This window comes from Corythoichthys intestinalis, chromosome 3, assembly GCF_030265065.1.
Source record: "Corythoichthys intestinalis isolate RoL2023-P3 chromosome 3, ASM3026506v1, whole genome shotgun sequence".
Lineage (NCBI taxonomy): Eukaryota > Metazoa > Chordata > Actinopteri > Syngnathiformes > Syngnathidae > Corythoichthys > Corythoichthys intestinalis.
Genome location: NC_080397.1, coordinates 56,816,427 through 56,844,385, shown reverse-complemented (window position 1 = coordinate 56,844,385; position 27,959 = coordinate 56,816,427). Strand labels below are relative to the sequence as shown.

At 38.8% G+C, this 27,959-nt stretch overlaps 1 protein-coding gene across 3 annotated transcripts in view; it reads right to left on the bottom strand.

Annotated features, from left to right (window-relative positions):
- acacb (acetyl-CoA carboxylase beta) overlaps nt 1-27,959 on the bottom strand; it is a 101,879-nt gene that overhangs the window by 40,337 nt on the left and 33,583 nt on the right. The window contains exons 16-30 of one of the 3 annotated variants that reach the window (XM_057831254.1): nt 26,796-26,877; nt 26,576-26,721; nt 26,346-26,496; nt 24,432-24,566; nt 20,563-20,709; nt 20,284-20,472; nt 20,068-20,168; nt 15,262-15,350; nt 15,046-15,170; nt 14,863-14,976; nt 13,073-13,186; nt 12,921-13,010; nt 12,716-12,834; nt 6,200-6,223; nt 1,824-1,964 (exon numbers count right to left, since the gene is read on the bottom strand). In XM_057831254.1, coding sequence (XP_057687237.1) covers nt 1,824-1,964; nt 6,200-6,223; nt 12,716-12,834; nt 12,921-13,010; nt 13,073-13,186; nt 14,863-14,976; nt 15,046-15,170; nt 15,262-15,350; nt 20,068-20,168; nt 20,284-20,472; nt 20,563-20,709; nt 24,432-24,566; nt 26,346-26,496; nt 26,576-26,721; nt 26,796-26,877 — 1,767 coding nt within the window. Of the gene's footprint in view, nt 1-1,823; nt 1,965-6,162; nt 6,224-12,715; nt 12,835-12,920; nt 13,011-13,072; nt 13,187-14,862; nt 14,977-15,045; nt 15,171-15,261; nt 15,351-20,067; nt 20,169-20,283; nt 20,473-20,562; nt 20,710-24,431; nt 24,567-26,345; nt 26,497-26,575; nt 26,722-26,795; nt 26,878-27,959 lie in introns of those variants that run through there. The other 2 variants (XM_057831256.1, XM_057831255.1) reach the window with 2 other exon arrangements.

Below are 27,959 nucleotides of genomic sequence, written 5' to 3'. Positions count from 1 at the left end.
AACAAAATTTTTCCGAGTAGCATCACGTGGACGAAAGGTGCACTCATAGCATTATTTTTGCATGTTAAACATATATAGGTTATTCATATTTATTGTACTATTATAATCAGTGTATTTTATGTTTAACTTTTATCTGTATGTGTCAATTTTTGTCAATGGACTGTTTTGTGAAGCAGACGTTTTGATGCAAGTTTGAAAAAAAACCCCAAAAAAACGCAATGTAGCATACCTGATCCTTCCCAACTCAATGCCAAGCAAACTGCAGTATATTAAAAAAATGCGCAGGGGAAAATTAAACCACAAAAGGGACCCCAAGTCACACAGGCGTGCAATCGCTCTCACTTTCGTGACTTTTTGGACTGTCAAATGGCTTACTGCACGCAGGCTATTTTTAGACCGTGACGTCGCATCGTAAAGCGGAAGTAAAGCCGAAGTGGGACATTATAGACCCGCCCTCGCATAGACACAACGTAATTTGTGCTACTTTTCTCCAGTAATCTTTCAAAAACGAACATGCCGATCACGCATTGCTTTTTTGGAACTTGTAGAAACGACTCTAGACATTATGACACATGAAGGATGTTTTCTTTATACGTTTCCGGAAACCAAAAACTCGGGAGGAAAAAATGTGAATACCGAATCAACTTGCGCGGACTTTAATACCAGCTCGGCGAATCCATTCACATTTCATATGCAGTAAACATTATGTTGGGTTGGCATGGTCTTTCAGAGGACCAAGAGGTAAGCCATTTTTATATTTTTAACTTATTTTTTAGCGTAACGTTGTGCCGTACCGCTTCTGTCTGACAATGAATGACCTGAAAAGAATTACTATGGTATCTGACTGCCACTGTTACCGTTTCTGTTATATATATGTATATATATATATATATAAACTACTTTAGTAAGGGGGAAGTGTAAATAAATTATAGAATTAAGATATGTTATCAATGAAAAAATTAAAAGTGTTCGTTGGCTGTCACTGAGTAGCAATTGCGATCGCTACACAAAGCTAACTAAATTACCCCCAAGAACGGTAAGAGACGTAGGACAACCAGAGGATACAGTGAGGAGAACAAGTATTTGATACACTGACAATGGGAAAACCCATTGGCAGTGTATCAAATACTTGTTCTCCCCACTGTATATAAGAAAGACAGGGCTGATGGTAAAGGATAGCTTTTTGAAAAAGGAGAATGTCATTGTCAGTCGCGTCGATAAAAAAGCTAAAGCTATGCTTAGGTCGGCTCGTTTTTTTTCATCTTTTTCAGCCTTCGACACGAAAGCCATCTCTTCAACTGAACATTTATATGTTCTTCCACATCTTTGCCAATCAATTTGGCACCAGGCACATCATTTTCAGAGAGAATTGGTAGGTTTAGCTCTGTAATCATCTCCTTCGTACACAATTTCCATTCATTTCCTATTAGGGACAAACGGTGGCTTGTCCCTACTTAGCAATAGTAGCTAATGTCATGAATATTAATGATGATTAATGTCGCCACTTCCATTGTCGCCTTCGCCTGTCTCAGCCAGTCACTCTCACACGGTATGTTCAGCAACAGCATGCAAAACACAATCGCCACATTAGAACCTGATTCTTTGTATAAAATACAACTGCTTATCGCAGCACGACAACATTTGGCCATGGCTAATCGTCTGTCATCTTGCCATTGATTTTGAATAGCGTCCGCACTGTTCTTTCGCTTCCAAGGATGCCCTGCATGTACTGTCACAGCTCCAAACTACAGTTCGGATGTCAAAATTTCTGAACTTTTCCCGTTAAGCCATCATAAAGAGTAGAAAATGAATCAAAGGTGGACCTTTTGAAATCATCAAAACACTGGAACGCCACCATAGCGCCCATTCGTTGACATGGTGGAGATAGAGCTCCTTCCAAGAAAAGATCACTGCTCTGCCGCCGCATCTTTAATTGGCCTGAAGAATTCAGTGGGACAGGAAGCCTGAAAGAATAAAGACGAATATATTGTAGAGATGTGTGCTCTGTCAAAAACAAATACAAAAACAAATAAGCACGTGAACAGCTCAGAGTATTTAAGGCAATTGTTGTTGTAATTTTGCATTTTAAATATAAATCATCATCATAAATCGTGTGGATTTAGAATTATATTTTAACTTCATTGTTTCATTAAAAGAATTATGATTTCTTACCAAGATCAAAACTGTAGTTCACAATCCGAGGACAATGAATATCTCAGTCATGAGATTTTTAAAGCAACACTAGGGGTCTCTAAAAGTACAGTAGGAGCTAGCGCCTTTAGTTACCTAGCTCCTGTCTTATGGAATCAGCTTCCAGCTAATATTAAAGAGGACGACACAGTCTCTACATTTAAGATTAGACTAAAAACGTTCCTATTTGACAACGCTTATGGTCAGGCTAGTTGAAAACAGATTGGACTCACAGTTCAGTCTGAGCTGCACTAGAAGCTATAATGTGGGGGAAGTACAGCCACTGAGTCCTATCCCCTGTTTTTCATTCTACCTACCACTTGTCTTTACTTTATTTCTCTTTACTAATTCTAATATCTAGTTGACTAGTCTCTTCATCACTTGTCACCCGGTGTCACGTGCGCGCGTGCGGCAGACGTGCTGTTAAAAGTTCGGATTCCTTGTTACCAACTGCGCAAAATGCATCTTCGTTCCAGGTCCGGCAAAAAATAGCGCCGGAGCCAGTCGTTCCCATTAGGGTTGTTCCGATCATGTTTTTTTGCTCCTGATCGTTTTAGTTTGAGTATCTGCCGATCCCGATATTTCCCGATCCGATTGCTTTTTTTAGCTCCCGACTCAATTCCAATCATTCCCGATAATTTTTCATATACATTTTGGCAATGCATTAAGAAAAAATTGAATAAAACTTAGATGAATATATACATTCAACATACAGTACATAAGTACTGTATTTGTTTATTATGACAATAAATCCTCAAGATGGCATTTACATTATTAACATTCTTTCTGTGAGAGGGATCCACGATAGAAAGACTTGTGACTTTGTGTACTGTGAGTAAATACAGTGGTACCTCTACATACGAAGTTAATTCGTTCCAGGACCTTGTTTGTAAGTCGAAATGGTCGTATGTCGAGCAGGATTTTCTCATAGGAATACATTATAAGTCCATTAATTCGTTCCACAGCCCAAAAACCTACAGTAAATCCTTAATAATTACTGCTGGTACTATTAAAAATGGCAATTAAACATAGCAAAACAAATAAATTATGAATAAAAATCGGAATAATATAATAATAATAATAATAATTAATAATCATTCCTGTAAATAATGTAACGAATCGGATTCTAATGTGGCGGACACTTTTTTGCTGTACCTGATCGCACCGCGGGGCTGACGTCACAGTGAGATAGGTCAGTGCGGTAGAGATAATACTTTCGTTTTCTCAAGAGCACAGTCAACCGCGGAGGGAAATGGACGTTTTGTGTTGAATAAGTTCTTAAATAAATGATAAAAACGTGACAAAGCTGGCGATTTCCTAGGCGACGTTACCACAATAATAGTCACCTTAACTTAGAAAGACTGGCGAACGGTGGTCGGAAGAGGACCGTGGAGCTGTATTGTTGAGCCAGCTCATGGATGCGCACCCCAGCGCTCATATTTTTATATAATTTGCATTTTCATTTCAAAGGTAAGCATCACTTTTTTCCTTGTTTGACATACTGTACCAACGTTTTGAAAATCTGTGTTGATTTCTCACACATGAAAATCCGCCATGCGTTCGTTTGCGGTGTTGTCATGTCGTCGTATTTGGAGCATGTCGTCGGATGTAGAAACAAATGGCGAGTCAAATTTTACGTCGGATGTCGAAAAGATCGGTTGTCGAAGCGATCGTATGTCGAGGTACCACTGTATTGCCATCTAGTGTATTTGTTGAGCTTTCAGTAAATGATTCTGCAGGCATGCCCCAATGCATGATGGGAAGTAAAACCATGACTGTGCGTCATGCTACCAATGGATATACTGTATCTTCTCTGCTTTGGGAAATAACTTAAGGTGTTAAGACAAAGATCTATTGCCACCTTGCTTCCCCGCATTGCTTCCCATGATATTTCTAATCATAGGGAGAGGCATTGCAAGGTATTAGCCAATTGAAGAATGCTTCAAAGGCTGCATAAGTTCTCTCTACTCATGTTGTGCTGCCTTTTATCTCTCTATAAAGGTAAAACGGTGTCAATACAGATTGAGCGCGACGAGTGAGAGGATCGTGCAGCGTATATTTTAATAGTGTTAAATATTTCAAGGTAACACATTTTTTATTAAATTACTTGCTGCCGTTATCGGGATATTTTTGATAACCCTACGTTAAGCCTAAACTAAAGGCTCTGGATGAGTGTAATTTATTATGTCTGTAAAGTTAAATACAATAACAAACGATTTAATTAAAATATACAGTATATATATATTAAAAAAAGGCATGGCTGATATTTTTTTGCCGATTCTGATACTTTGAAAATGACGTGATCGGACCCGATCGATCGGAATGCCGATCGATCAGGACATCTCTAGTTCCCATTATATCCTATTGTTCAATGTATACCGGCCGCGCCAGTGCACCGAATTGACTGCGGACCATCTCCTGCGTGCCGGTGTTGTTGACGTGTGGCGCGCTCCCGTCAGGGGTGACATTTCACACGGAGCGGCTATTTTTCGGCAGAACACCGGATATTTGAGTGGCTAATTAAGAGCGCTGTGCTTCAAACTCGTCCTGTTTATGAAAGTCGATTGTCATATGCTGGTGTTGTGCAGTAATGAGCAGATGTGACTTCTGTGGCATGCGCCAACTTTTTAAATGCGCGGACACACTAGATATCATGAAATAGCAAACTAGATGTGCCACGTCCCATGCCATTGGCTACGTGAGCCCAGAGTGATTATGGGACACGTAGTCCATATACTGCATCGATGAATTATAAACCGCCATGACTGAATGGAAGTTAAGAAGGCCAAATCAATCCATACCAGTGACTATAGATAATGCTGCAAATATTGTTAATTCAGTACGTGACACAGATGGATTCGGACCACAAATAGGATGTCTTGGTCATGTAGTAAACCTAGCTTCTAAGAGAGCTGTAGCAATCAACAGTGTGCCCCGCCTCACTTTACAAACAGTAATATATATACACTAAATTTCTTCAGATCAGTAAGAAGTAAGCACATAGATATTATGCACTAAAATGCATGTTTATATGATGGAAATTTAATTTTTGCACGTTTGCAAAAAAAAAAAAAAAAAAAAAAAAAAGAAACAAAAAATAAAGTTTTTTTTTTTTTTTTTCCCCCCAGAGCTTTAAATTTATTGAATCAGATCGAAAATCGTGTCCCCAGCATCGAAAATCGTACCGAACAGTGACTTAACTGCAAGGTTGCATCCCTATGGAACACCATTGCAGAAGCTATGAGGAGAAACGTTTTCATTTGCCTAAATGCTTAAGTTATTAACCGCAATTGTATTTTTTTTTTCTTGAAAAACACATTTTATTTATTCCGTGTTTCTTTGCGGTATTAATATTGTTGTCTTTTACTTAAGATGCATGGTCTACTTTTTTTAGTTGTGATTTCTTATCGCGTTTAAATGGGTGTGCTTGATCTATTAATATATACAGTATTCTCACTGTGTTATTGTAAATTGGTCTTAAAAAAATTGGGGGGGGGCAATAATATCGCATATCGCAATAATTTATGAGATAAATTATCGCACGCTAAAATTTGTTAGCGCGACAGGCCTAGGTGGCGTATTCTGTAAAGCAGTCAGAACATTTGTAGTTTTTCTGTGTGACAGGGTTCCTGCTACCCTCCTCAAAGTTAATTAGTGCTGGTGAAAGCGATACAGACCCCCTCAAGATATAAAAAAGCTGTTATTCAACTAGTTGTCAGTCGACATATCATCACAAATTTTATGAAAATATTTTACAAAGGTTGAAAAAATACCTAGTGTTGCTTTAAGAGAAACAAGCAAAAGTGAATTATCTGCTGGATGAACCTAACAGAAATATGGAGATCAGCTCATAAATGTGAATTAGGAAGGACTTGTTGTAATAGTCCTTGAGGATAAACACTTCTGGACTGAGAGGAGGGGAGAAAATGCAATACAATACAACTGGCATGCTTTACTGTGAGACATACACACCATCAGGTGTAGTTGGCTGGGAGGAGCTTTACTCTACCTGTTCAGAGTAGGGCTGCTCCCTCTGAAATAAGATGATTGACAGTGGAATATTAGCAGTGGAGGACCAACAACCTCCTCTACCCCTAAGCATGATGACATACACTTCACATTCCTGTTCAGTGAGTAGAACTATTCTACAAAGACATTGGTTAGGAATTAAAACATGATACAAAATGTTATCTGCTTTGATGCCATTGAAATAAAACTATATGCTGCTTATGTTCTTGTTCCAAAGCTGCCTCAGAGGAAGTCCACCATCTGTTCTATACACTCTATTCATGACATAATAGCATTTGTGGCATATGGTATAGGATAGGAGTCGGCAACCTTCAACACTCTTAGAGCCATTTTGATCCAGTTTCGGCAAAATAGTCATCACTGGGAGCTGCAAGCACATATTTACTTTTGAACTGATTGCGTCAGGTCGATTGTGTATGTGTGTACCGTAATTTTCAGACTATAAACAGCTACCTTTTTCCCTCATTTTGAATCCTGAGGCTTATAGTCCAGTGCGGCTTATTTGTTGATTTATTTGGGTTAATACTTAAAGTGTTATTTGACAGTAGCGTCCTAAGACTGTCATAGGACCGTCATAATTATGACATGACACTATCATGGGCATGACTGAATGCTTATGACAGACGTCATTAAGTGTCATCTGGCAAATTATGTGGTTAACTCCATTAATGTCCAGCTCAGATCTTTTACATCCATTCAAAAGTGGGAAAATTTGCCAGATGACACTAAATAACATCTGTTATACAGCCGGGCGGTATACAAAAAATTTACCGTTACTGAAATTGTTCATGTTGACCAACGTAATTTTGACCATGTCTGGTAAATTCGGTAATTTAATAAAACAAGAAAATATAGTCTTTTCATCCCGCTTTGACTGTGTTGTTCGGCTATGTTTATTCCCCTTTAAGAAAGCAGTCTGTGTGCTTAGTATGAAGTCACGTGGTTATCAGGAACTCAAACAAACAGAAGCCCGGTAGGCTAACACTAGCGGCTAACGCTAGCGACTATCGCTACAAGAAAATGTGATGGAGTCAGGCTTACGGGAACTTCGCCAAACTTTCACTCAAAATTAAGTAGACTCTTGGCGGCCTCCAAACGGGCTTTCACGAGCTTTCCTCCCTGGTTCTCACGATTTGTACTGGTAGCCATGCCACAGCCTAACGCTAGCGGCTAATAAAATGAGCGTGATGGATTTGGATAGCGGCTCTAACCTTGTCAAAACGCCTGAACTTAATGAGTGGCTTGGGCAAGGACTGCATCTAGCAATTAGTGTGTCGCGTTATTTTGCATCTGTGTGCGTGTGTGTGATTTCTTTGATATCTTTTATGAGGGTAAAGTATTAAGCACAAATTATAATGTAACAGTGAAGCCTCTAATATGACCGTTTAATGGCCACAGCTATTTTTCTGTATGTGCTTGCTTCATGCTGTGTCATTACTGCCATGACAAAATCTTAAATGTTTCATTGGCAAAAGAGCAATATAACCTTAAAGTGTGTGTGTGTGTGTGTGTGTGTGTGTGTGTGTGTGTGTGTGTGTGTGTGTGTGTGTGTGTGTGTTTGTGGGGGGGTGTATGTGTGCATGCATGTATTAAAAAATGCTCTGGGGAAAAATACCTGTAAGTAAACACTTGTGTTGAATAATTATGTCACAGCAGCCATTAACAATAAGTTGTCCGTTTGAAGTGTTTTGTTCAAAGTGTAAGCCATTTGTGTTATAATGACATGTTTGCACAGTCATGATATTGACTCTTATAATGTTGTACATTGTTCAAGTCATACAAGCTGTTATAAATGTTCATACTTGAATTGTTATGATTTACAAGAAATTTTTATAAACTTAATGTTTAGATTGCATGTACAGTTGTTTAAATATGTTAAATTGAAATCTGGTAAATAAATCAACAAGAAACAGTTCATTTGTATTTCACGCATTGATTCAGATTTTCAAATTATATAACAGTCCGCTTGGGCGAATTTATTGTCATTTATTGTTATCGAGGTAAATCCGCTCAATTTCCCGTGATACGTACTTCAGGCCATATCACCCAGCCCTAATCTGTTATACACATTCATTAATGCTCATGACAGTGACATGTCATAATTATGATTTGTGTTCTGTTCATTTCTCAGTGAGTATTCAAATGGAAAAAAATGTATAATTACAGCCTCTTTTGATTGTGGTTTATCATAAATCATACCATGTTTTCTTTGTGCTTCAGGCAGTCTCCTGCTTTTTCTGGTTCTACATTAAGACCTGGACAGTACTGTGAATTTCTCAGTGAGTATTCCAGTTAAAATGTATAATAATGCGATGTGTAGTTCTTCATAGCCGCTTCATTTTTCTCTCAAAGTGCACAAAATCGATGCATTTTACAATAAAATGTAAAAAACAAATTCTCCCGGGGCGGCATGCCCCCAGACTCCCCTAGAGAGTCTGTGTTTCCCTTCATACAGCGATTCTTGTGGGCTGGGCTGAGTCAAAGTCCAGGGCTGCTTTTTAGTCCCAGTCCGCCCCTGGATTACTGAATGCTTATGACAAATGTCATTAAGTGTCATCCAGCAAATTATGTCACTAACTCTATTTATGTCCAGCTCACATCGTTTACATCCATTCAAAAGTGAGATAATTTGCCAGATAACACTAAATTACATTTGTTATAAGCATTCATTAATGCTCATAACAGTGCCATTTCATCACTATGATTGTCTCATGACAGTCTTATGGCGCCACTGTCAAATAAAGTGTTAACAAATACAATAATAAGCAATTAATTAATGAAACAAGTGGAACAGTAACTGAACGAATAATTAGCACAGAACATGAATTTTGATTGTTCTTTACATCTGTGGCGCTGACATGCATGATAGGAGGCATGCTGGACAACAAAAGTGTTGACAGCAGGAGGAAGCAAAGGTTAACTGTCTCCCCCAAAGGAGCAGTGATGGCCAAATGAAGCTTCTTGAAGCAATGAAGCTTTGCAGCCAATTGGTTCAAAGCTTCATGGTGGTTCATTTGATGCCGCTGTCAAATAAAGTGTTACCGGTCAATATCTTTTGGTGTAAATATCCCATAATACAGTGAGGACGACTGCTGCTAGTTGTCCAGTGCAGCTTATAAAAAAATGTCATTTTTCGTGTCAAATTTGGTGAGTGGCGGCTTGTAGTCAGGTGTGCCCTTATAGACCGAAAATTACGGTATACATATTGATATATATTGTGGTGCATATTTGACATAACAAAAGATTTTAGCCTCCTTTAACCATTTGGTATTTCATTAAGTCTTTGCGCATGTGAATAGAGCAAAGAATTGTGTGTACACCTTCCCATTTACAGCCGTGACTTTACATAGTTGGTGAATTAATGACTTGCGTGAGTCTTCTTTTAAGATACAATGCAGTGATCCTGATGATCTGCCTATTACCGTAATTATCGGGAGGATAATTATTTCTGCCAGCTAGGGCTGCCAAAAAACGATAATTCGATAGTTCAACAACTAATCGGAACGAATCGACCACCGTTTTGATAGATGGCAAATGGTTCCAAAACACTGACCTTAAATTTGTCCATATCAACTATTTTTAGCCTATTAATGGCAAATATTTTCTTGTTTCTTTTTCATTATTATTTTTTCATTTCAATCTTTTTTAAAAAGGGAGAAAACGGTATTTATTAACTTTTAGTTTTTCATTTTTTAACATATACAGGTAGTCCCCAGGTTATGACGGAACCTACTTACGACATGGCTGTGGAGTGACAGAGGTGACAGCCTGCGCACACATTTGTCGCTTGTGAAGCATCCAGAGGTGACGGCTGAATATAACCCCATCTGTACTCTTTATTATGCGTTTTCAATTGTGGTCGAATAATTGGGGCGAGTTTATGTGATTGTTTTTGATGATGTGCGGACGCTAATTGATACATGCTAATCACTTATTATCGCTGTATCATCAGCTACTTGTGAACGCAAATATGAATTGCTATTATTGAAGATGAGACTGATTTAATTTCATTTTATTTTAGTTTCATTTTTCAAGTGTTGATGTCATGAGCAGCTGAATAAACTCAAAAAAACCATGCAGATGTCTAACATCGTCATTTCAGAGCTTAGCTCCAACATCTTGGCAAGGACAGTACAATGACATGTAATACATGTTTTTGGATAGGTTTTTTTTTTCAATTTATAGGGGGTTTTGACAAATTTAAAGGGTTAATTCAGACTCAGGGTTACATCGCCAGCGCAGGAACGGAACTCGCTCATAAACTGGGGACGACCTGTATATATTTTCATTTCATACAGTGGGGCAAATAAATATTTAGTCAACCACTAATTGTGCAAGTTCTCCCACTTGAAAATATTAGAGAGGCCTGTAATTGTCAACATGGGTAAACCTCAACCATTAGAGACACAATGTGGGAAAAAAACCAGAAAATCACATTGTTTGATTTTTAAATAATTTATTTGCAAATCATGGTGGAAAATAAGTATTTGGTCAATACTAAAAGTTCATCTCAATACTTTGTTACGTACCCTTTGTTGGCAATAACGGAGGCCAAACGTTTTCTGTAACTCTTCACAAGCTTTTCACACAGTGTTGCTGGCATTTTGGCCCATTCCTCCATGCAGAGCTCCTCTAGAGCAGTGATGTTTTGGGGCTGTCATTGGGCAACACGGACTTTCAACTCCCTCCACAGATGTTCTATGGGGTTGAGATCTGGAGACGGGCTAGGCCATTCCAGGACCTTGAAATGCTTCTCACGAAGCCACTCCTTTGTTGCCCTGGCTGTGTGTTTGGGATCATTGTCACGCTGAAAGACCCAGCCACGTCTCATCTTCAATGCCCTTGCTGATGGAAGGAGATTTACACTCAAAATCTCTCGATACATGGCCCCATTCATTCTTTCCTTTACACAGATCAGTCGTCCTGGTCCCTTTGCAGAAAAACAGCCCCAAAGCATGATGTTTCCACCCCCATGCTTCACAGTGGGTATGGTGTTCTTCAGATGCAATTCAGTATTCTTTCTCCTCCAAACACGAGAACCTGTGTTTCTACCAAAAAGTTCTATTTTGGTTTCATCTGACCATAACACATTCTCCCAGTCCTCTTCTGGATCATTCAAATGCTCTCTAGCGAACCGCAGGCGGGCCTGGACATGTATTTTCTTCAACAGGGGGACACGTCTGGCAGTGCAGGATTTGAGTCCCTGGCGGCGCATTGTGTTACTGATAGTAGCCCTTGTTACTGTGGTCCCAGCTCTCAGTAAGTCATTCACTAGGTCCCACCGTGTGTTTCTGAGATTTTTGCTCACCGTTCTTGTTATTATTTTGACGCCACGGGGTGAGATCTTGCATGGGGCCCCAGATCGAGGGAGATTATAAGTGGTCTTGTATGTCTTCCATTTTGTAATAATTGCTCCAACAGTTGATTTCTTTACACCAAGCGTTTTACCTATTGCAGATTCAGTCTTCCCAGCCTGGTGCAGGTCTACAATTTTGTCTCTGGTGTCCTTCGACAGCTCTTTGGTCTTGGCCATAGTGGAGTTTGGAGTGTCTATCTATTAGTCTATTTTATACTTATATAGCGCTTTTTCACCTTTCAAGGCGCTTAAAGCGCTTTACACTATCTCTCCATCTACCTACTGGTGACGCAGCACCAGGAGCAACGTGGTGTTCAGTATCTTGCGCAAAAAAAAATTTCTGGCAAATTGATGCGCGTTGTCTTTTCTGTTACAAACAAAACAATGTTAATAAAGTTATACTTTATCAGTTGATCTCTTTTATTTTCTCTAATGGAAAAAAAGGATACAATGTGAGTGTGACTGAAGTTGTGGACAGGTGTCTTTTATACCGATAATGAGTTAAAACAGGTGCCACTAATACAGGTAACGAGTTGAGCCTGGTTAGACCTCATTAGAAGAAGTTAGACCTCTTTGACAGCCAGAAATCTTGCTTGTTTGTAGGTGACTAAATACTTATTTTCCACTCTAATTTGGAAATAAATTCTTTAAAAATCAAACTGTGATTTTCTGTTTTTTTTCCCACATTCTGTTTCTCATGGTTGAGGTTTACCCATGTTGATAATTACAGGCCTCTCTAATCTTTTCAAGTAGGAGAACTTGCAGAATTGGTGGTTGACTAAATACTTATTTGCCCCACTGTGAATAAATAAATAAATGGGAGTAAAACGATAAATATGCTCTTTCACAATATGCTTTTAAATAATAGTAACTTCTCTTTTTTTAAATGATAAAAAAAATATTTCTTAAAAAAAAGTAAATATCTGATTTCTATAGTCCTTGATATTTTATTGAGAATAACACAAATTTTATTTGGCCAAAAAACATGAAGTCTATACATCATGACAAAATGATGTGGCGGGCCAGATATGGCTGCAAGGCTGCAGGTTTGACACCTTTAGTGTAGGATATTCAATCTGGCTACAGGTCGCCATTCATCGAGAGGAATTTAAAAACTTTTGGCAAAGGCCAAAATGTTACCTGTTGGGATGTGATGATGGCAGCATGAATTGAAAATCTACAGCGCACGTTCCATCCTTCAGCTTGTGATGTTGGATACTGTTGAGCTCATAGGCGATGTAAGCTCTGCGCACATACACCTGGAAAAAAAAAAACACAAAAAAAACCCATGTCATTATTACTAAACTACAAAATAAATAAGCTAGAGTGAAATCAATACGTGTACCTCCAGTGCTGCCATACACACAACTTGATTGGAGTGGTAGAAGAAATTTGGCAACACATCAAATATTGACGTTTCAGAGAGGATGAGTTTCTGGTGGAAATAGAAGATCAGAAATGATTTGATGCCAAAGCTGTCGAAATTTTAGTGATTACCTTCAGGTTCTCAGGGCAGAACTGATGGCCATACATGTCAATAGCAGAGAGGAAGATGGATTCTACTTGGTTGTGTCTCAGTTCATAAGACGGCAAATGAGAGGCGATCAGTACCTACGCCAAAATATTAAACAGAAAACGTATGTATATCAGTAAAGTACCGTAATTTTCAAACTATAAGACGCTACTTTTTTCCTTCACTTTGAATCCCGCTGTTTATAGTCCAGTGCGGCTTATACAGTGCCTTCAATAATTATTGGCACCCCTGGTTAAGATGTGTTTTTTAGCTTCTAATATATATTTTTTTAATTCAAATAATATGGGACCTTAAGGGAAAAAAAGAGAAAAATCCAACCTTCAATACAAGTGCATTTGGTGGGTGGCGGCTTTTTGTCAGGTGCGCCTTATAGTGCAAAAATTACAGTACTACACATTCAACTTAAATGTGTTGTACTTTAGTACATGTCAAGCAGTGTTGTTTAACAGCGTTTCTAATGGCGTGATTCTGTTTCAGTAGTGAGTAGCAACCCTGTTACAGTTACTAAGGATGTGAAGGGGCGTGTTACTAAAATTTGGTTGAATGAGGCGCAAGTTGTCTGATTTCATCACGTGATAATGATTGGCAATGCGGCTCGGAGTGTTAGCATAGCATTCAGGTTCTTGTTAGCATTAGCATTTAGCGTAGCGAACGTCATCTTTAACTTTCGGACAACTCTTTTTATTTCATTTTTTTTAACAAACAGTTCGTGGCGTCCAGGTGGGTACAATTAATTAAAAATAATACATTATCATTAGCAAGTTGGCGTTGTCCCTGTAGACACTACAATATATATATTTTTTAAATTACCAAAAATAGTCACTCGGCCTAAATGGTTCTTGAATGACATATCCATGAACCTTGTGTGATGTTTTTTAATTTAAAAAAAACAAACAAACAACGTGATCCTAACTATGCTATCCTCATTAAAATATGAAAAACTATAAATGTTTGGGTGGTTTTAGTTAAAGTAGACACTGTATTTTCATCCGTGTGATTTTGACAAAAATCAGATCATATTTGATGGTGATTTATGCAGAAACGTGAGAAATTCCAAAAGGTTCAGATACTTTTTCCCTACCGTTACAGTTATATAGGTGAAATTTTTAAATTCAATCAGTTAATAAAAACATCTTTTATGTAAAAGATGTTATAGAATGTATTATGGCTGCAGCTATCGATTATTGTAGTAGTCAAAAAGCAAAAGCCCGCTAGCTTAAATGCTAGAAAATGCTCACTTTTTTTTTTTTAAAGCTCTTAATAAATCGTTCAAACACATATTCCCATGAAAAAAATTGCTGGATACACCTATAAACTAAATTCCGAATGCTTAAAAACATTAGCTCAAACAAAAACTTACATAATGTTGGTCTTAACAGGCAGCAGCTGGATTCAGCCACGTAAAATGAGATAGGTCATATTCACTGTTGCCACAAGATGGCAGTCTATCCACCCAAATCAGTAAAACTAAAAGCAAACATTTTCAAAACAAACCATCATAACGCCACTAATTTAACAAATACTCGAAGCAGCAAAATTTGATTCGAAGCTTTTTTCTAATCGAATTACTCAAGTAACATGTAGAACATGAAAAGTGACATCAGTTACTTTGCTGAGTAACTAATTACTCTTACTACGAGAAAGCTGAGTTACTAACTGAATTACTTTTTGGAAGAAGTAATTTCTAACTGTAACTAATTACGAGACTGAAATTACACAATATTGTTTTGATATGCACTGCACAAGGCCTTACCTGTCTGGCTCTTAAGGCTACCTTTGAATTCTCCATCTTACTGAGCTGAGTTAGTTCATTAAGAATCACCATCAACTCATCTGCCAAAGTCGGATCCCTTCCACACAGTTGATCCTATAGAAATTCAAATATATTCTAAGTTGCATTGAAATTCTGCTGCGATGAATATAATGAATGCCTTACGATGAGCATTGTGACCAGGATGTTCTTTTTGGAGACCTGGGCATGAGAAAAAATGCATTCCAGTACAGGACTCATGTCAGGCTTGTACTGTTCCCTCAAGTTGATAACACACTTGTCGTAGTGAGCTGCTTGTGGAAAAAGATGATATCACACACTGTTTAGTTACCATAGGAAAAATTACTGATCCAGAAAATATCTATAAAGTATAACTGTTACCTTGCTGAAACTCGATCTCTACTTGAAGGTATCGCTTGAGCAGGTCCAGAACAACAGACTTCATGTAACCACGTATGCCACTGCGGTACCTGGAAGACACGTCATAGAACTTAAGTTCAGCCGTCATTACTGAAATACATTTTAAAGGTAACCTCGGACTGAAAGACTTGCAGGCTCTAATAAGCCACAATTGTTCTCTTTTACTTATTAGAAACACATATACAACCCCAAGCAAAAAGTATGGAATCACCAGTCTCGGACGAGCACTCAATCAGATATTTTATTACGTAGAACAAACTCGGATGAAAAAAGCTTGTTAAAATTAGTTCCAAAGTGCAACTCCTTGGCATTCAGAAACACTAAATGAATAAAAAACATTGTGATGGTCAGTAAATGTTACTTTTATAGAGCAAGTGCAAGGAAATATATATAGAATCACTCCATTCTGAAGAAAATGGTGAATCACTCCATTTTGATTAGAAAATACAGACACCCCCAGTCAATTTCCTTTCCTTAATTGGGCCCCTGCCTCAAAATAGATCTGCTCGTTAGTCAGCAGTTAAAAGGCTGGACCAAGTGGATTCAGAAGAATCGTGGCTCCAACAAGAGAGATATCTCTTGAGACCAAGAAGAGGATTATCAAACTTCTTGAAGAAGGTAACGCTACACGTATGGTTGCCAAAGTGGGCTGTTCCCACTCAGCTGGATCAAAAAATCTGGACCAAGTACAAACAGCATGGCAAGGTTGTTAAAGTTAAGCGTACTGGTAGACCGAAGAAGACATCCTAACATTATGACAAACAACTAAAGGCCATATGTCTTGAAAACAGAAGATGTACAACAAGACAAATGAAGAAATGAGAGGAAGCTGGAGTCAAGGTACGTGACAACTGTGCAAAATCGCCTAAAGGAAATGGGATTTTCATACAGGAAAGCTATAAGGAAACTATCATTGACACTTAAACAGAAAAGAACAAGACTGCAATGGGCTAAGGAGATGCAATCATGGACTGTGAATGACTGGATGAAGGTTATTTTCAGTGGCGAGTCAAGAATCTGCATTGGACAAGATGATGCTGGAACTTTTGTTTGGTGCCGTTCCAGTGAGATTTACAAAGATGACTGCTTGAAGAAAACATCAAAATTCCCTCAGTCCTTGATGATATGGTGCTGCATGTCAGCCAAAGGCACTGGGTAGATGGCTGTGGTTAAATCTTCAAAAAATGCACAAGTTTACATTGAAATTTTAGACAGTTTCCCCCTCCCTTCTATTGAAAAAATGTTTTTCATTTTCCAAGATGACAATGCATCATGCCACAGAGCTGAAACTGTTAAAGCATTCCTTGGAGAAAGACTCATCCAGTCAATATCATGGCCTGCAAATAGCCCAGATCTCAACCCTATTGAAAACCTGAGGTGGAAGTTGAAAAAAAATGGTCCACAGCAAAGCTCCAACCTGCAAGGATGATCTGGCAACTGCAATCAAAGAGAGTTGGCACCAAATTGATGAAGAATACTCATCAAGTCCATGCCTCAGAGACTGCAAGTTGTCATAAAAGCCAGAGGTGGTGGCAAAATCGCCTAAAGGAAATGGGATTTTCATACAGGAAAGCTAAAAGGAAACTATCATTGACACGTAAACAGAAAAGAACAAGACTGCAATGGGCTAAGGAGATGCAATCATGGACTGTGAATGATTGGATGAAGGTTATTTTCAGTGGTGAGTCAAGAATCTGCATTGGACAAGGTGATGATGCTGGAACTTTTGTTTGGTGCCGTTCCAGTGAGATTTATAAAGATGACTGCCTGAAGAAAACATCAAAATTCCCCCAGTCCTTGATGATATGGGGCTGCATGTCAGGCAAAGGCACTGGGGGCTATGGTTAAATCGTCGATAAATGCGCAAGTTTACAGTGACATTTTAGACAGCTTGCTTATCCCTTCAATTGAAAATATGTTTGGGGATAATGAAATCATTTTCCAAGATGACAATGCATCATGCCACGGAGCTAAAACTGTTAAAGCATTCCTTGGAGAAAGACTCATCCAGTCAATGTCATGGCCTACAAATAGTCAGATCTCAACCCTATTGAAAACCTGTGGTCGAAATTGAAAAAAAAAAAAAGGTCCACAGCAAGGCTCCGACCTGCAAGGATGATCTGGCAACTACAATCAAAGAGAGTTGACATCAAATTGATGAAGAATACTCATCAAGCCAATGCCTTAGAGACTACAAGCTGTCATAAAAGCCAGAGGTGGTGCAACTAAATACTAGAGATGTGTTTTGTTATTTCTTTGTTTGTTTCTCATGATTCCATATATTTTTCCTAAGAATAGAGTGATTCTATATTTCCGTGCACATGCTCTATGAAAGTAACATTTACTGACCACCACAATGTTTTTATTCATTTCTTTTATTGTTTCTGAATGCCAAAGAGTTGCACTTTTGAACTAATTCATTACCTTTTCAAGCTTTTTATCGGAGTTTGTTCTACGTAATAAAATGTCTGAGTGAGTGCCCGTCCGAGACTGGTGATTCCATACTTTTTGCTAGGGGTTGTATTATAACCATTGATTTAAAAATCTATAACACTTTCTGCATTTTGACCTACGTAGGTCGCAATGTTTTTAGGGGGGCAATGCACGCTGGGGGGCTATGGTTGGGCTGGCCTGGGAGAATACCTGTGCTAGCTAGCAAGCGAAGCTAGTATGACGACATGCATGATTTTGTTAAATTCTGCTGCTGGTCAGATTGTTTTGTTGCAGAGATGTGGGATGAGTTCCCAACGTCGTACCTGCATCCGAGCAGTGTCCTTAAACCGATCTTAGGCGGCTTGCCGAGATATTGATTAGCTGCATTTTGAGTTTTTTTTTACCCATGTCTTGTGTTAAAAATCTGCCCATATTTTTGCTATTGAATTAAATTTGATCGGTAAATTAACTTGGCCTGAAAATACTAAACCTTTGCAGTATATTGTATTGATTTTTGCATACAAAATTTTGAAAACTGGTCAATTCTGACCCAAACACAAAACGAGGGGTATTCCTTCGTTGCTAGTTGCATCATTGCATTGTTTTTTTCGTTTGTCTCTCACTGCAGTTTTCCCTTTTCGCGATCGCGTTGTTTTTTTGTGTGTTCAATAAACCATTTTACGCAATCCCGATTCTTGTTTGCTTGCTGTCTAAATTTAACCATGTTTTCTAAGTCCGTGGTCAAGCCAGACACAATTTCTTATCAGTTGCGTTTCCCTTTCAGGTTTTACCGCAAAGACAGACAACACATGTGGGTAGCGATTGCTTTATAGGGAAAATCATGAATCCAACGTCACGAGAAAGAATAATCCCGTGGTCTTCGTGCTCGTCTATCGCACGGGAAACTTTTTGTGAAATATCAACAGTGCCGCTCATTATTTTTCCGCTCGCGTTAGAGCAGGGCGGTAAACCGAAAATTTACCGTTACCGAAATTCTTTCACGATGACCGACGTAATTTTGACCATGTCGGTAAATTCGGTAATTTAATACAACAAGAAAATATAGTCTTTTCATCCCGCTTTGACTCTGTGTTGTTCGGCTATGTTCATTCCCCTTTAAGAAAGCAGTCAGTGTGCTTACGTATGGAGTCACGTGGTTTTCAGGAAGCCAAACAAACAGAAGCCCGGTAGGCTAACGCTAGCGGCTAACGCTACAAGCAAACGTGATGGAGCCGGTCTTAAGGGAGCTTTGCCAAACTTTCACCCGACATTAAGTAAACTCTTGGCGGGTTCCAGACGGGCTTTCACCAGCTGTCCTCCCTGGTTCTCACGATTTTAGGAGAGGAGGCTTTCATTGCTTTCTTCTGGTAGCCAAGCCACAGGCTAACGCTAGCGGCTAACAACGGCTACAAATGAACGTGAAAGAGTCGGATAGCGGCTCTAAGCCTCTAACCTTGTCGAAACGGCTGAAATTAATGATTCTTAAATAAATAAATCTTAAATGTTTCATTGGCATCAGAGCAATACAGCTTTAATCTGGTTGTGTCTGTGTGGGGGGTGCATGTATTAAAAAATGTTCTGGAAAAAAAAAAAACCTGAAACCTTGACGTACACACTCGTGTCGAATAATTATGTCACAGCAGCCATTACAAATAAGTTGTCTGAAGTGTACTGTTAAAGCTGCAAGTCATTTGTGTTACAATGACATGTTTGCACAGTTGTTAGATTGATTTTTATAATGTACATTTTTCAAGTCATAAAAGCTGTTATAAATATTCACATGAGAATTCTTATTGTTTACAATTTTTTTCTTTTTTTTATATACATACTTAATGTTTAGACTGCGTGCGCAATTGTTAAATTGAAAGCTGGTTAATAAAATAATGAGAAACGGTTAATTTGTATTCCATGCATTCATTCAAATTTTCAAATTATATATAACAGCCCGCTTGGGCGAATTTATCGTCAGTTATCGTTATCGAGGTAAATCTGCTCAAAATACCGTGATACGTACTTAAGGCCATATCGCCCAGCCCTAGCTCGCGTTCAAACTGGAAGAGCAGAATCAACGACATGTTATGTAGCTCAAGAATGACACAATGGAAGTTTGGAAGCGCTGCCCAGTGACGTCACCTCCCGGAGTGCATTGTGTCGTCAACAACAATGGCGACCTACTAGTTAAATACATTTTTTTAATTTTATAAAAACGAAAACATTAAGAGGGTTTTGAATATCAAATTCTTACAAATACTACCAACATTTATCTTTTAAGAGCCTCAAGTCTTTGTGCCCGTGCGTCCCTTTAATCATAATGAGCAATATGAGGAAGCTAACCTCTGTACCAATTGAACAATACTCTGAGTGTTGATAAAGAACACTTCTCGATCCGCCTTTCTCTGTAGAGTAGCAGCATGGCTGTCGAGAATATTTGCAATCTGGATTGAAAAAGAACAATGTTCAGAACTATCTAGTGAAATAATTAGTTTGTACAAAATACAAGATTAGGGAGTATTCCCATTTAAACTAAACATATTTTTATTCGGTTTGTACCCTTTGGCTTGGAAACTGGCACAAAACAGAGGTGATGTTGCTGGCATATTGGGCCATGACTTTACGGATATCTTTCTCAACACCCGTTGGGATCCGGCCCGCCACACTAGTCATGATCTCTTGCAGCTCCAGCAGTGGAAGAGAGGGATCCCTCAGAGTCTTCATGAGGGTTGCTACCCACTGTTTCAACTGCAAAAAGGAAACAACACAATTTTACACTCAGTATGATCAATTGATATTGATCAAAATCCCGTAGCAGGTAAAGTTGCTGAAATTTACCTTGGTGCTAAAGTAGGGCTCTTCGAGGCAGTAGCCATCCATTACTTTGACTAAGTTTTCGAGGATGCTGTGGAACACCTGGTGGAGCTTTTCTCCAACTATGGGCAATGGGTGCTGAGGCGGTAGCGTGGCAGTATTGAGCTCAACCTAAGTGATGACAGAACAACGCAATAAAACTTAAAAGGAACTTCGGACTTAAAGACGTTTAGGCTCTAATAAGCCACAATTGTCTTTTACTAAAATATGTTATTGGAAACACATATAATATTGCCATTGATTTAAAAATCTATGTTATTTAGTACATGTTTTGACCTACGGAGGGCGCCATGTTTTACGCGCGCAAAAAACGCTCTGGGTGATGATGCAGTTTGTCACCGTAACTAGAGGTACACTACCGGTGTTCTGCAATTCCTTCTACGCGGCAAGACGTCAAATTCATGTGCACATTGGTTAAAAGCGCCAAGTACTTACCATTTGTGTTTTTATTGAGTCTTTTATTACCTTTTCATTGCCTCACAGTACTTTTTGCATGTGTTTCCCTCTCATACTTTTAAGCATTGTTTTCTTTCTACGTTTAAGTATTTTCTTAAGGCATCTTTAGTGTGTTCTAGGGCTGCAGCTATCGAATGTTTTAGTAATCGAGTAATCGACTGAAAATTCTATCGATTAATCGAGTAATCGGATATAACAAATATATTTTTAGGTGAAGAGCAATTATAAATATACATGAAAAAACAAGACATTTCATCTAATCTTGAACCATTTTCAGTCAATCAATGTCTTTATTTTCTATGTATATTGTTGAAAACAGCCAACAATTGCATCTCAGATGTAACTACAATAAAAAAAAAAAGACTAATTCACTGCTTTCACTCAAAAAACCTTTAGACCTTATTAATATATATATATATATATATATATATATATATATATATACACACACCTAAAAATGCCTTTACCCTTGATAACACACATCACTTAAAAGTTTGAGTTTTTGCAGTGTTCAAAATAAATGTATGATACAGGCTGTATTGGAGCACATTAGGGACCAGTGCTACTTGGTGTTTTATCCAGCAATGACTACTGAGCTAAAATTGATAGTTAGCATTATTGAGTTTTTATTTTACACCCTCATCACTCCACAACGCTATGTTATGTTAAAGCCTGTATGTAAGACACGTTAGCAACGCATCGAAAGTGGTCATAATTAATAGAAACCTAGCCCTCCGCAGGGCTAACGTTACATTAGCAAGGCACAGTAACGTTAATCTTTTTTATTTGCGCTTAGCGCTCTTTATTAGCGCTTAGCGCTCTACTGCTTTAAGATGGCGGCTGTTTACTAACGCTGCCCAGACGCGGCCGAGTCTGTCATTTCGCATCTAGTTCAACATACATGTGATCTCTATGAGACTCATCAGACGCTACCTGCTGCCAACGTAGCATCGTGCGGGCTAGTATTTAGCAACGTCGGCGTCGTTTGTAGCGGCTGTCGGTTGCAGTAAGTTTTTTTTTTTTCTTCTTCCTCTACGCACGTGACATCAGCGCGTTGTCCCGCATTAAAAGTAGTCCGAGCAAAACGTGATGCTTAGAGCTGGCAAAATAAACGATTACTCGAGGTGAATTAAATTACTCGGATCAGTTTTTAAACTCGAGTTGCTCGAGTATTCGTTTCAGCTCTAGTGTGTTCTATCTGTAGGCATCTAAACAAAACAAGCTGAAAGCACATGGTATCACTTTAGGTGTCAAAGTCGCCTCTTGTAGCACGTTTCGCCGGTATAGCACATTTTGGCAGAACACCGGTTTTGTTATACTCTCGTCTCGTCTCATCCCGTCCTTCCTGTTATTTTGCTTTTGCTGCTCGTTTTGTGAAATATCAACAGTTTTGTCATGTCATTAATGTTCCTCTCGGGTTCAAATTGAAAGGGTTGAACAGATGACATGTTTATGTCGCTAGTCATACTCTGGAAGCCCGACAGCGTCGTCTACAACAATGGCGACATACTAGTTAACCTAATTTTACAAATTGTATAAAAACGAAAACATCAAGAGGGGCTTTGATATCAAATTATTTGAACTCATAATGTTTATCTTGTAAGAACTACAAGTCTTTCTATCCGTGGATCCCTTTAAGGTGATTAAGGTGCAAAGAACTTAGGAGTCAAACAACTAGTACAATATTGGGTAGTTATTTGAACACCCAGAGGGAGGTCGTAAGTTCTTGCTCAGTTTGTTCTTGCTCTTCTTCTTGGTGAGGACACCAGTTAACCACTCCACTATTTTTTATGGATGTATCCAAATGACATTTGGTCGGTAGATTCTAGGGATGCATATATATTAGAGATACACCAATAAGAGTTTTTCAGGACCGATACCAATTATTTGTAGTTAGAGGTACCAAAAAATGATTTTTGGAACCGATATTCATTTGCAGTAAAAGTGTAAAAATTGGTGTGAAACAATTGAATAATGCAAACACTGAACTTCATTGAAATGCCTGAAGTGTGTTTCTTGAATCACACAAATAAAAAAAAAAAATAGCTCCAGAAGTGCCTGAATTTCCTAGACCCAGAAACGTCTCTTATGAAGTTCAATAAAAGGTTAAATAAATAGCTCTCCAGAAAAAAAAACCTAGAGGTGTGCTAAAGTTACGATTCTTAGATTATTCGCGATTTGGCCATGGAAGACTCGAGAACGATTCACAAACATCCAAATTCCGATTATTGAAATATGACAAGTAAAGCAGAACTAAAACACCGTCAGCACGGTTTTTGGGACGCAATGAGGAATGGACCGAGAGTAAACATCATGCCGCTAAAAAAAAAAAAAAATACCTGACTGCGGCTGACAGCCGCTACAAACTACGCCCACATAACGCTACGGTAGATATCACATGTATACATAATTAGATGCGAAATGACGGACTCGGCGGCGTTAGCACATGTATTGAAAACTAGATGCGAAATAATAAACAATTTATAATCGAATTGTAGCCTCTGAATTGTGATCTAACCGTTAGGTGCCCCAAGATTCCACCTCTAGTTGTCCCCCTCCCCAAAAAAATAAAGTTTTAAACATGTTACTGTCCCGCCCTGCCACCTTCATAATGTGATTTTTAAACAAGAATAACGTAGAAAAATGCTTGTCTTTACTAAATGCTTCATTAAGTGAGTCCAGTCAAATTCGCTCACGGCTGAGAACAGCCGCCCGCACACACACAATGAGTTGCCACAGCGCGCAAGTGTTTAACAAGCTAAACGAAGATTGACACATTCGCCGTCTTTGAAGGTAGCGCTGGCAAGCTTGTCTGGCAAGATCAAAGCTTCAACGGCTGTCAATCACCGTTAACATTAACAAGCCAAACTCGCAGAGCACTGTTGACCAAGAAAACTGCTGTACGAGGATGAAGCAGAACATAAATATATATTTTTTTAAAAATTAAAAACCCAATCCTTTTCACCAGATTCCGATCTTCTGAAAAATAGCGTGTCCTTATCCCTAGTTTTAAATGGACTTTTTCCTATCAGCCGGTCGGATTAAAATACGGCCGATACCGATATACGTCAAATTTCCAAATATCAGCCAATATTTCGGCCTATCTCCATCATGTATCGATTCTTGGAACCCAATTTTTACATTTTTTGTCTCAGCGCTGCTTAATTACATTAATTAATTGCAGACTTATTGTTGCCTGTAGGTTTCGAGTTAGCCAGTAAAGGCTATGCATGCTCTTCGGTTGTGCTTTTGATTTTGCAGGGCTGTTCATGAGATGTTTAAGGAGTGAGCCAGGCAGACGTACTTCATTTTGAACTTTTTCTTTTTAAAATACGACAGTGTATAGATATTTGCAAGGGTTATACAGGTTCACTTGCCCGATGTATGCTGCTGGGGTCATCCAAGTTCATATGGGCCATCACACAGCCGGACTCCAGCACTGCACCAGGTCTCTTAATAAAATGTATATGTCCTGCCTGCTCCACAGTCAGAGTCATCACCATCTTCATCACCTGAATCCATAACACAAACAGCAGTTTAAGTAGTGTGGTTAGTTTGACAAAGATTAAGGGAGAGAACCATAGACACCACCATCAGTTGACCAGACAGCTCCCACAGACATTGCGCCACGCCTTCCCATAGGTGGCCGACCCAGGCAGAGCTTATACGGCTTTTCTTGTGATAAACTCAAACACACGCTGCGTTCTAACACCGGATTTAGGTGGAAGCAGGACGAAGGTTTTACTGCTTACAAGCTAGAGCTGGGCGGCAAACCGAAAATTTACAGTTACCCAAATTCTTCACGATGACCGACGTAATTTTGACCATGTCTGTAAATTCGGTAATTTAAAAAAACTAGAAAATATTGTCTTTTCATCCCGCTTTGTGTTGTTCGGCCACGTTCATTCCCCTTCAAGAAAGCAGTCAGTGTGCTTACGTATGAAGTCACGTGGTTATCAGGAAATCAAAAGAAGCCTGGGAGGCTAACGCTAGCGGCTAACGCTACAGGCAAATGCGATGGAGTAGGGCTTACGGGAGCTTCGCGAAACTTTCACCCGACATTAAGTAGACTCTTGGAGGCTTCCAGACAGGCTTTCACCCGCTGTCCTCCCTGGTTCTCACGATTTCAGGACAGTGTGCTTTCAGCCACTGACAGCCAGGCCACAGGCTAACGCTAGTGGCTAACGCTACAAATGAACGTGATGGAGTCGTACAGTGGCTCTAACCTTATCGAAACAGCTGAAATGAATGAGTGGACTGGGCACGGACTGCATCTAGCAATCATTATGTCGCGTCATTTTGTATTTCTGTGTGTGTGTGTGATTTCTCTGATAGCTTTTATGATGGTAAAGCACTCAGCATGTTGTATAATCCAACAGTGAAGCCTATATATGACCGTCTAAAGGGCCACAGCTATTTTTCTGTATGTGCTTGCTTTATTCTGCCATCATAAAATCTTAAATATGTCATTGGCATAAGAGCAATATACCATATATACTGTACATACACAATATAATAAATATAGCTTTTCTTTACAAGAATTTTCAAATTAAAAAGCTCTTTTGTGACAGCTGCCATAAAAAAATAATAAGTTGCTTTTTTGGGCAAAAAATTATATGTTTAATGTTGCTATTGATCCTGAAAATATAGGTGATTATCTTTGTATTTGGTGATTTTTGTGCTTCTAGCATAAAATCTGAGAATTTTAGTTAAAGTTTTGCTATACTTCTATAAAAAATATTTAACCCTTTATTGCCAAATGTATCACATTTGATACACCTAAAATTTCATGATTTTGAGACGAATTCAGAATTTTGATATTTCTTTTGGGAAAAAAAAATGATGAATGCAAGTCAACACATGCATCTGCAAGTTCCATGAGAAAAAAAAAAAACAGGATTTAGCAAGGGTTATAGATATTAGAGCGCTTATTTCACCTATTCATTTTGACTTTTCTTTTTACAAATTTGAAAAAAAGGTTTCATTAGGACCTTATTTTTCAAATTTTGGGATTCTCTGATAATTGCTTCATGTAGCAGGTATTTATTAGTTCATCAGGATTTTATTATGGAACGATTTTGAATTTTTTGATGCCGCTGCTCATGGAGACTCATATATGTCTAAGGGAGTTGCCTGTTTTAGTTTTATGTCGCTAGTGGCTTTGGTTTTGAAAATATTTTAATTTTAAGTTTTTTAAAAAGGCTCCCTACCGATCGGCCCTGAGCCCCGTGTCCCGTCAACTGATAGTGAAGCCTATGAGGGAACAAAATGCATTTCTTGCCATTTCTGACCTCGATCTCTGCGTAGGTCTCTCCTGTGCAAATATGAACACCATCTTCAACCACATACTGAAGCAGTTTACCAGCTGAAGGCGATCTCAGAACAGTGGGATCCTTTTCTTTGTCAAATACGCAAGTCTTGTTCCCAACAGTGATGCGGTAGCTGCAGAATTAATGTAGAATAAAGTTGTTGTTTTTTAAATGTGAATGATTTTGAGTCTTTGAAGGAAGAGAACTCTTACCTGTCAAGCTCCTCTTTCATATAGGTGGTATGGCTGCTGCCATCATAAGAGAGAAGAAGGCCACCATCACTGAGGCCGTGGACATCTATTTCAATATTTGAGTCATTCATTATGATGACATACGTTGTTGGGGACTGGCGAGCCACCTGAAGTGGACAATAGAGGTCATGAATTGATAATGAAAATGGGAAGTATAGTACGAAATAGGAGTGAAAGATACCTTCAAGCAGAACTTGACTCCTTCATATATAAGATCTACACTTACAGAGTTGAGCAGGCTAGCAGCAGGCAGGACTTGACCTCTGACAGTGTACAAGAGTACGGATTTGCAATTATTACAGCGGTATGAAAAGGTATCTGAACCTTTTGGAATTTCTCACATTTCTGCATAAAATCACCATCAAATGAAAACTGATCTTTGTCAAAATAACACAGATGAATAAACAGTGTCTGCTTTAAATAAAACCACCCAAACGTTTATCGGTTTTCATATTTTAAGGTGGATGGTATGCAAAAAAGGACAGAAGGGAGAAAAATAAATAAGTGAACCATCACATTTAATATTTTGTGCCCCCATGCCAGCAAAAGCTTCAACCAGACGCTTCCTGTAGCTGCAGATTAGTCTGGCACATCGATCAGGACTAATCTTGGCCCACTCTTCTCTACTGAAATGCTGTAGTTCAGTCAGATTCCTTGGATATCTGGCATGAATCGCTGTATTTAGGTCATGCCATAGCATCTCAATGGGGTTCAAGTCTGGTCTTTGACTTGGCCACTCCAGAACGTGTATTTTGTTCTTCTGATTGTTACAGTAGCTTAAACTGTGACAGACGGCCTCAGGTTTTCCTGCAAAATATCCTGATTAACTTTTGAATTCATTCTTCCATTAATGAATGCTAGTTGTCCAGACCCTGAGGCAGCAAAACAGCCCCAAATCATGATGCTCCCTCCACCATGTTTCACGGTGGGGATGAGGTGTTGATGTTGGTGACCTGTTCCATTTTTCCTCCACCCATGACGTTGTGTGTTACTCCCAAACAATTCAACTTTGGTTTCATCAGTCCACAAAATATTTTGCCAAACGTCTGTGGAGTGTCCATGTGACTTTTTGCAAACATTAAATGAGCAACAATGTTGTTGTTTTTTTTAGACAGCAGTGGCTTCCTCCGTGGAGTCCTCCCATGAACACCATTCTTGGCTATCGTTTTACATATAGTTGCTGTGTGCACATAGACATTGAACTTTGCCAGTGATTTCTTTAAGTCTTTAGCAGACACTCTAGGGTTCTTTTTTACCTCTCTGAGTATTCTGCGCTGAACTCTTGGCATCATTTTTGGTGGACGGACACTCCTTGGGAGGGAAGCAACAGTGTCAAAGTCTCTCC